The sequence below is a fragment of the Corvus kubaryi genome, unplaced genomic scaffold (genome assembly GCF_017639235.1).
Source record: "Corvus kubaryi isolate FWS band 111438036 unplaced genomic scaffold, C.kubaryi_AGA036_p1.0 135, whole genome shotgun sequence".
In the NCBI taxonomy this organism is placed as follows: Eukaryota; Metazoa; Chordata; class Aves; order Passeriformes; family Corvidae; genus Corvus; species Corvus kubaryi.
Window position 1 is genome coordinate 671,822 of NW_024580669.1, and position 9,218 is coordinate 681,039.

A 9,218-nucleotide genomic window follows, 5' to 3' on the forward strand; every position below is an offset into this window, starting at 1 on the left:
CCTAAGGGACAAACTCTCCGGAGCATTTCCCTGCCATCCTAAATTAGGGAAGCAGCCCAAAGGATTGGTTGGATCCACGAGTGGGATCAGCCTGGAGATCCCTGGGATTGTTGTTCCAGCAGGGAATCCACTTGAAAAGACACCAAATGCCTTTAGGGGGATGAGGGTGTGGGAAGCTGGCAGATTTCCTTCCCAGGGAAAACAAAAAGGGATCATGAGAGGCAGCGGCTGGAAGCTGATTTCAGGGAAATTCGCCTCTGAAATGGAGCAGATTTAAGCAGGTGAACAATTAAAGATGGGAACAAATCATTGCTGGAATTGCAGTTTGGAAATGCCTGAATCCCCGTTTTTTCAGCTCGGCCAACACGTGGAAAAATCCCACATTTGGCTGAGCCTGAAGCAAAGGGAATTTTTTCCCCCCAACTTTTTTTTTTCCCGGCCCCCCAAAATTTTCCGTCTACCCCAAAAATGAACATTAAATCCAATATTTTCTCTTCCCAGGGCCAAAATCTTTGGATTTTGAATTCCTCAGCAGCTTGGTGAGTCCAGCATTCATCTCCAGACCCTAATCCAGAATGTTTTGGGACATCCTCTGGGATAAGGATTTATCCCAGGGAATAGAACAGAAGCCGGTGCCCGACCACACGGAGGGGACAGCAACACGAAGAGCCAGCAGGGAATATTTAGGATTTGGGAGTGGGAAGGAGGCAGCAGCTGTGAGGTCTGGCTATAAAAAGCTCCTCTGGGGGGGTGGTCTCTGGTTGATCCCGTTCTAAATCCGGCCTGGAGCTGAAATCCCAGGAAAGTTCTCTCTGCCACCACCAGCTCCCGCAATTCCCTCTTTTGCTTCCCATTTCCCAAGAGAAAAAAAAAAAAAACAACCCAAAATTTTGGACTCAGAGTTGCCCAACAGGACATAATTTAGTGAATAAAGCACTCGAATTCCTCGTTTTCTCTTTTCTCCAGATTCTTTTTGGGAAGAAAAGATCTTGTTTGGGGCACTTTTTTTTTTTTTTTTTGGTTTAGGGCAGGAAAAGGAAAAGCTGCTCTCCCAATCCACCTTTATTCCCAGCAGGAATTTGGGTGCTGCCAGCAGTGTTTGCATGGAGCTGGAGCTGCCAACAGAACCTGCCTGAGCCGATTTTGGCTGAATTCCCTCACTTCCCAAGCTGTGTGCCCAACCTGCTCGGCTTGAATTCCCAAAATCCCAGGGGAATGCTCTCAGGGATGCTTTGGAGAGCTCTTCCATAGCTTTGTCCATCCAGGAGAAACAGATAAATAGCCACCACGCTCCAGGCTCTGCTGAGCTGGCAATCCAAAAGGAAACAAAAATTCCCCAAGGAAATTCTCCCTTTGGAAATGTAGGAGATATTCCTGAAGTCGGGAAATCCAGGTCCTTTTTGAGAGGGTTCATCTTGCCCCTAAAATCCCTTGAGGTCTCCTTGGGTTACTGGAGGGCCTTCCACAGGTTTGGGATGCATCCAAGGATGAAAATTCCCCCAAATCTTTATGCTCCTGCTCCAAATTCTCTCCAAATTTCTGGTGAGTTGAAAGCTCTTCCTCTTCTCAAGGATCAAATCCCATCCTGCTGCATTCCCCACTCCAAATCCCAGCTCCAGAGATTTGCTCCAGTTTCCCTGTGTGTGTTTTATACTGGGAAGCCCAAACTGGATCCAGTAAGAAAAGAGGATCCCAAACAATGCTGAACAGAGGGAAAACTTCCTGCACTGCACTTCCCAGTGCTCCTGATCCCATTTGGGACATCCTTGAATCCCCCAATCCCAGAGCTGTTGAGGTGTTGGAATTGTGGATGGACCAAAGAAAAGTTCGGGAATTTTTAATGGGAGATGAAGAGATAAATAAGGGAATTAGGAAAGAAGTTACCACAGCCACCCAGACACTGCTGGGATCCAGAAAATCCCACAGAAATGGGGCCAAAACTGACTCCCAATCCTTGGCAGGAGGGAAAAATGAATCCTTAAGGAAAACAGAAGGGGCTGAGCCTACACCTGAATATCCCAGAGCTGCAAAACCCAGCAGATTCCCATGAAAGTCATGGATAATATGGGAAGAAAAAAGGACCAAAAATGGCAGGGTTGTGTCTAAAAATTGACAAAATAAAGAATATCCGTGGCAGCACTGGGAATAACGATAAAGGGAGATTATTCCCTCTGGATAAAACGAATTATGTGGGAACATACAAAGTTTTCCAGCCTCGCCTTATTTAAAACCAACTCGAGCTAAACCCAAACTTTAAAATCAACTTTTTTTCCCCCCTCCGCTCAGTTAAAACCCTTAAAAAAAAAAAAAAGCAAAAAAATCACATTACACCGCCCTTAATCAGAGAAATCCCACGAGCTGGGCGGGATTTGATCCCGATTTTTTTTCGGGATGGAAGGAAAAGGAGCTCTGCTCCTTTAAGCTTGCAGAAAGCTTCTTTATATTCAGGTGGAGTCAAAGCTTCCTGGGCTATAAAGTTGCAGGGAGAGGCAGGGGCAGCAGCTGTTTTGCTTAGATCTAAGCCAGGCTCCAGCCTCACCATGGTAAGAGCATGTCTCGTCTCTCAATTCCCAATATTTCCCACTTTTCCGAGGGCTCTGAGCTCCGGATTCCCTTCTTTGCCCTCTCCTTTCTCCCGGGGGATGCTCCTTCGGAGCAGCTTTGTGGAATCGCTCGGTACCTTCTGGGTTATTGATTCAGGCTTTGCTCCTTATAAGGGAAAAATGAGGGATGTGCTTGGAGCGGCCTCTCGGTGCTTTTCCCTCGGAGTTTGCAGCTCCTGAGGTGGGGTCTGGAAAGTTGGGAACCTCTTTTCAAAGTTGGGGTTTCTTTCTTTTTTTTTTTTTTGGGGGGGGGGGGCGGCGCCATCAACAAATCTCGACTCAACTCCATTACGGATTAAAATTTAAATTTTTGATCCTGCTGCCCCTTTCCCCCCAAATTTAACATTCCCAATGTGCTGCAACAAGCACAACCTTTAGGATTTTTTTTTTTTTTTTTTTTTGGTTTTTCCTTAGGAATGAGCTGCCATGTTGCCTTTGTCTGCTCTAAACTTTTAGAATTAGATATTAAATGGATAAAATCCACCTTTCCTTGTAGTTTTTTGCATGGAATCCCCGCTCCAAAGAGTTTGCAGCTGGGAAGCTGAAGTGGGTTGAGCTGGAGAACTAAAAAACAAAATAATCTGCAATCCTGAGCATTCCTGGCTGATCCAGCTGAAACTTTTTGGGAAAGAGGATCCCAACTGGCAGCTTTTGGTGGATGCAAAGGAGCAACTCGGTGGAAAAATCTGCTGGTTGCAAATGGGAGAAAACTTCAAAGTGGCTCCCAGGGATCCAGCTTTGAACTTTTCCTTTAATCTGTGGAATTCTGGTCTGGCCTGGCTGTAAAAGAGTTAAATATTTACATGGTGTTCCCGATGGGAAAATCAGCTGGACAACAATAGGCTGCCTATAGCCAGAGTCTGTAAAAGGCAGTTGAGCTGGATGCAAATGTTGGAAAGCTGGGAGCTCCAAAAAACCCCCTCTGGAATATATGAGAAGTGAGGGAAAACTTCCAATAAACCGCTGCACTTTTTTCCCTTGCGGCAGCTCCCGCTTTTTATTTCTCATTTCTGCTTCCCTTTGTTCCCAGTCGCTGAGCTCTGGGCTGCGAATTCCAGTGCTCCCTGTGCAGCAGGTGCTGGGAATGGGGTTTTGGGAGCGGAGCAGCTGTCCCAGGGAAGAGCTGGGAAGCGGCTGCGGCGCTGAGCACAGAAAACTGGGATGGGGAACTATTGCAACCACGCTGCTGGGAGGGCTGCGCCCGGGGCAGCCAGCATTGCCCACATAGTGCAAATATCAGCGGGAGAGCAGGAATGGGATCCCCGATCCCGGCAGCCCCCGATCCCGGCAGCCCCCGATCCCGGCAGCCCCCGATCCCGGCAGCCCCCGATCCCGGCAGTCCCCGATCCCGAGAGCTCCCGATCCCTGCAGCCCGTGATCCCGGCAGCCTCTGATCCCTGCACCTCCCGATCCCGAGAGCTCCCGATCCCGGCAGCCCGTGATCCCGGCAGCCTCCACACCCCGCAGAACTCGGGGGCTCAGCCCACACTGGGATTTGGGCGGATTTAGGCTGCTCTGGATAAAGGGTTGGTGTCTCTGTGTCCCAGGAATGGTCCAGCCTTGCCTTGCCTTATCCTGGATGTGTGGTGGCCTTTGGAGTTGCTTGAGGGATGGGAAAATCTTGGCACATCCGTGCTTGGAGGACGAGATGGAGAAGTTGTGTTGAGTCCTTTTCCTGCCACAAGTGGTTGGTGCCCAGGGATGTCCAGCTGGAGTCTTCTGGAGACTCCCTGGATGGTCGTGCATTCTCTGGAGATTTGGGATCAGCTGTTCCCACCATCCCAGGATGTTCCCACCACCCCCCTCTAAGCTTGGCTTACCTGTGGAGACCCCAGCTCTGGGTGAGATAAGACCTGAGCCAATGGATGCCACAAATAATGGGATCAGCGGCACTCCTTGTCATTCCCAGGTGGGATCAGCTCCCTTTCCCGGTGATCCCTTGGGAAGCAGCACTGCCCCATGCCGGGCACGGCAATAATTGGGATTCTCGGCTTGGGAGCTGGGACGGGAGGCTCTGTCCTGGCTTTGATCTCGGGGTGCTGGAAGCAGCAGATGCCAATTACCCAGGGAAGCACATCCAGCAGAAGTGCCCAGGGAGTGTCCGGGAGACGCCGGCCCCTGCGGCGCTTCCCTGGAGTCCCAGGCTGCTGGAGATGACCTGGATAAATCAGGACTCGGAGCCGCTCCCGGGAGGCAGCCGGGCCTCGTTCTGCCCCGGGGCAATCCCTGTTTTCTCCAGCCTCTTTCCTGCTGTGGCTCCAGCTTGGCTTAGGGTTTTCCAAGCTTGGCTTCTCCTTGAGTTTTTTTCGGGGCCAAGAGCCTGGAGCTGCTGTTCCTGATATCCCATCGGGATGTGGGGGATTGACGGCGGCTCCGAGGAGCCGGCGCTGCTCAGCTGCTTCCTGCCCCAGCATGGAGCCATCAGCTCCTTCCTTCCTCCTTCCCTGGGCTGGGAGAGCCTTTCCCAGGAATGCTGCCCCGCAGATCCCGGTTTGATCCCGGCTCCAGCTGCCCGCGGTGGGCGGAAGCCGCCTGTTTCCCTCATCATCCCCAGCCTGGCTCCAAGGAGAGCTGTGGGGGCTGGAATCCCCGATCCGCAGGATGTCTAAAACTGCCCGTTTCCCTTTTCCAGAGGGAGTGCATTTCCATCCACATCGGGCAGGCCGGAGTGCAGATGGGCAATGCCTGCTGGGAGCTCTACTGCCTGGAGCACGGCATCCAGGCCGATGGGACCATTCCTGGCTCCAAGCAGGTGAAATCCATGGATCCCAACTCCGAGCAAGTGGATTCCTCGTTCGAGACCTTCTTCTGTGAGACAGCATCTGGCAAACACGTGCCCCGGGCGGTGTTCATAGACTTGGAGCCCACTGTCATTGGTAAAACCAGGATTCTGGGTGTGGTGCCATCATTATCCATGGCTCCCGAGCCTTCTTCCATGGGGTCCTGTTGCTCCCACTCCTCTGCTCCGGTCCAGCCTTTGAAAGCTGATGGAATTTACACTTCCAAAGGGACCGGGAGGGACAAATCCGTGGTTGTCACTGAGTTGGCTTTGTTGTTCCCCCCCCTTTTGGGACCTTCAGCAGGTGGAAAGGGACCTGGATTTATCAGCCTTGGTGGTCCTGGCCTGAATTCCACCATCCCACGGCCAGATGTGGCACAGCTGGTCCTGATGCCACCCCCAAAGCACCTTGGGGCAGAGGGGCACCACACATTCCGTGGTTTTGTGGGAGCTGGCCCTCCTCTTTGGCCACCTTGATCCCGGAGATCTTTTCCAACATGATTGATTCTAAAAGATTTCCCCTTCTCCTTCCAGCTCCCTCGGGGATCTCTGGGTGTTTGACCAAATTGTGGCACCTCAGTTTGAGGTGTCTTCCTAGAAAATCAATTTTTCTTTGGAAATGACTCCCAATCCAACCACCTCCTTCTGCCTTCCAGGCTTCTCTTTCTGTCTTTCCATCTGGGATGTGACTCAGTGGCTCTAATGAAAGGACTGCAGACCTTTGTTTGGGTGCTGCTTAATTTTTAGACACCTCATTAAGGTCTTAAATGGAGAACTTAATGAGTGAGCCAGGAGATGATGAAACGTGTCTGATATTGGGATGGAGAGGATTTCAAAACCCTCTGGAGCTGGGTCAGGCAGAAATGTCAACACTGGAGGCTTTGTCTGTCTCCGTTCTGTGCTGGAGAGCAGAGGATGGAGGTGGAGCTTCCAGACTCCTCCAGGTGCTTTGGAACGAGCTGCCCGTGGTAACCAATCCCACAAAAACGCTGGAATTGCGGTGTCCTCGCTCGTTAAACCAGATTAATTTAGGATTTCAGGGTAGCTGTGCGGTGAAGATGGAGTTATGGTAGGACAAGTTAATTCCTACCCCTTCCATTATTCCCACAATGCTTCCCAAACCACGCCATGACCTCCTGGTGGGCATTCCATGGATTTTGCTCTTGTCATGCTTCACCCAGAACCTTCCTCTGTGTTCTGCTCTCCCTGATTTCTCCTCCTCCGTGCAGATGAGATCCGGACCGGGACCTACCACGGGCTCTTCCACCCGGAGCAGCTCATCAGTGGCAAGGAAGACGCCGCCAACAACTACGCCCGCGGCCACTACACCATTGGCAAGGAGATCATCGACACCGTGCTCAGCAGGATTCGCAAAATGGTGAGGGGAAAGCACCAGATTTGGGTTTAAAAGAACACATTTTGGACCATACAATTAAAGTTGGGGTTTGGAGTAGAAGTGTTAAAATAAAAAAGTCTTAAATGAAAAAAATATCTTTAGGCGAGGTCTGAGGGTTGTTGCTGCTGTTGGGATTTGGTCTGGGGCTCGGGAAAGGCCCCGGATTTGTGTGTTTGCCCTAAACCCAGATAATTATCGTTAAAACTGGGCTTAAGATGCTCAGTGAGTGCTCTGAGCAGAATTTCGTGCTGTATTACTTGGGATGGTTATCCCAGTCCTTACAGGGATAAATGTCCAATATTCTCGGGATAGTTATCCCAGTCCTTACAGGGATAAATGTCCAATATTCTTGGGATAGTTATCCCAGTCCTTACAGGGATAAATGTCCAGTATTGGGATGGTTATCCCAGTCCTTACAGGGATAAATGTCCATTTTCCTGGGCTAGTTTTCCAGTCCTTGGGATAAATATCCAATGTTCTGCTGCAGGCTGACCAGTGCAGTGGACTCCAAGGCTTCCTGGTCTTCCACAGCTTTGGAGGAGGCACCGGCTCTGGCTTCACCTCGCTCCTCATGGAGCGCCTCTCCGTGGAGTACAGCAAGAAATCCAAGCTGGAATTCTCAGTGTACCCGGCCCCGCAGGTGTCCACAGCTGTGGTGGAGCCCTACAACTCCATCCTCACCACCCACACCACGCTGGAGCACTCGGACTGCTCCTTCATGGTGGACAACGAGGCCATCTACGACATCTGCCACCGCAACCTGGACATCGAGCGCCCCACCTACACCAACCTCAACCGCCTCATCGGGCAGATCGTGTCCTCCGTCACCGCCTCGCTGAGGTTCAACGGGGCCCTCAACGTTGACCTGATCGAATTCCAGACCAACCTGGTGCCGTACCCGCGCATCCACTTCCCGCTCACCACCTACGCCCCCATCATCTCGGCGGAGAAGGCCTACCACGAGCAGCTCTCCGTGCCGGAGATCACCAACGCCTGCTTCGAGTTCTCCAACCAGATGGTCAAGTGCGACCCTCGCCGGGGCAAGTACATGGCGTGCTGCCTGCTGTACCGCGGCGACGTCGTCCCCAAGGACGTCAACGCCGCCATCGCCGCCATCAAGACGCGCCGCTCCATCCAGTTCGTGGACTGGTGCCCCACCGGTTTCAAGGTGGGCATCAACTACCAGCCACCCACCGTGGTGCCCGGGGGGGACCTGGCCAAGGTGCAGCGCGCCGTGTGCATGCTGAGCAACACCACGGCCATCGCCGAGGCCTGGGCCCGTCTGGACCACAAGTTTGACCTGATGTACGCCAAGAGGGCCTTCGTGCACTGGTACGTGGGGGAGGGCATGGAGGAGGGGGAGTTCTCCGAGGCCAGGGAGGACCTGGCGGCCCTGGAGAAGGATTATGAGGAGGTCGGAAGGGACTCGGCAGATGGAGAGGAGGATGAGGGTGATGAGGATGAGTATTGACAAACTGCGGCCTGGTCTTGACCTCAGCTGGAATCCAAACCTTCTGTGCCAAGGTCCCGAGGGCCTGGAGGTGCCGAAGGATCGGCCTGGACCTCGATGCCACTGTTTGATGTATTAAACCTTCCCTGCTTGCATAGTTTGGGCTCCCAGAGCTCCTCTGTAGCCTGGGTGCCTTGAGCTTTATCCCACTGCTGTTTATTGATGAGTGAAGCTGAATAGGGCCTGACTTAAGCCTGACATCCTGCCTAGCCAGGAGATCCCGGTTCCTAATCCAGGGAACGTTGCAAGCTGCCCGCTTTGGCTGGAATGGCAAACTCTCGCTCTGGCTTTTCCTTGTAAAAGCACTTCTGGATTAGAAACGTGCCTGTAACCTTCTGTGCACCTGGCTTTTTGTATATGAATAAAGACTTTTTTTTCCTTAGCTCTGAATTCCTTGGATTCAGCCGGCGTGGTTGTGTGGGGAGGTTCCTGCTCCCAGGTGTCCTGAGGAGAAGAGCAAATGCTGATAAGGGTGTGCTGTGAGAGCCATCAGCCCTGATTGTTGTTGTGAGGGAAGTGTCCTATATCCTGTGGGAATTCCTGCCTGGAGCTGGATGCTGCTCTGCTCCCCTCCCAGAGCAGGCAGGGAATTCCCTGGCTGGGATCAGGGAATCACTTGGAGTAGTGGGGAGCACTTTGTGGTGGGGTTTGGCCTCCTCACCATCTTTGGTGAGGCTCAGGCATTGCCTGGTGGTTGGGGATTTGGGAAATATTCCCCAAATGCTGAGGATTTGGGAAATATTCCCCAAATGCTGCGTGGGTAGGGCCACCCAGGAATGGGGAGAGGGTCCTGTGTCAGATACTTTGGAGCAGGAGGTGGAAGGATCCCAGAAGCTCTTTGGTGGCCCTACAAGGCCAGGGTTGGTGACAGCAGGACCAGGTTGGAGGTGGCCCCCCAGGAAGGTCCAGGTCCCTTGAGCCACCCCAAAG

The 9,218-nt window shown here is 52.4% G+C and overlaps 1 protein-coding gene across 1 annotated transcript; it reads left to right on the forward strand.

The window, feature by feature from the left end:
• The first annotated feature begins 2,494 nt into the window (after positions 1-2,494).
• TUBAL3 (tubulin alpha like 3) lies at positions 2,495-8,670 on the forward strand. The gene is made up of 4 exons (XM_042051954.1): positions 2,495-2,543; positions 5,236-5,479; positions 6,612-6,760; positions 7,266-8,670. The coding sequence occupies exons 1-4, from the start codon at positions 2,541-2,543 to the stop codon at positions 8,247-8,249; spliced, it is 1,380 nt and encodes a 459-aa protein (XP_041907888.1). The 5' UTR covers positions 2,495-2,540; the 3' UTR covers positions 8,250-8,670.
• Positions 8,671-9,218: the final 548 nt, after the last annotated feature.

What these genes read in the sequence shown, in the direction of transcription:
- TUBAL3 (XM_042051954.1), top strand. An exon ending in CTTGGAGCCCACTGTCATTG is followed by an intron (nt 5,480 to 6,611) that starts GTAAAACCAGGA and finishes TCCTCCGTGCAG; the next exon opens with ATGAGATCCGGACCGGGACC. An exon ending in TCAGCAGGATTCGCAAAATG is followed by an intron (nt 6,761 to 7,265) that starts GTGAGGGGAAAG and finishes GTTCTGCTGCAG; the next exon opens with GCTGACCAGTGCAGTGGACT.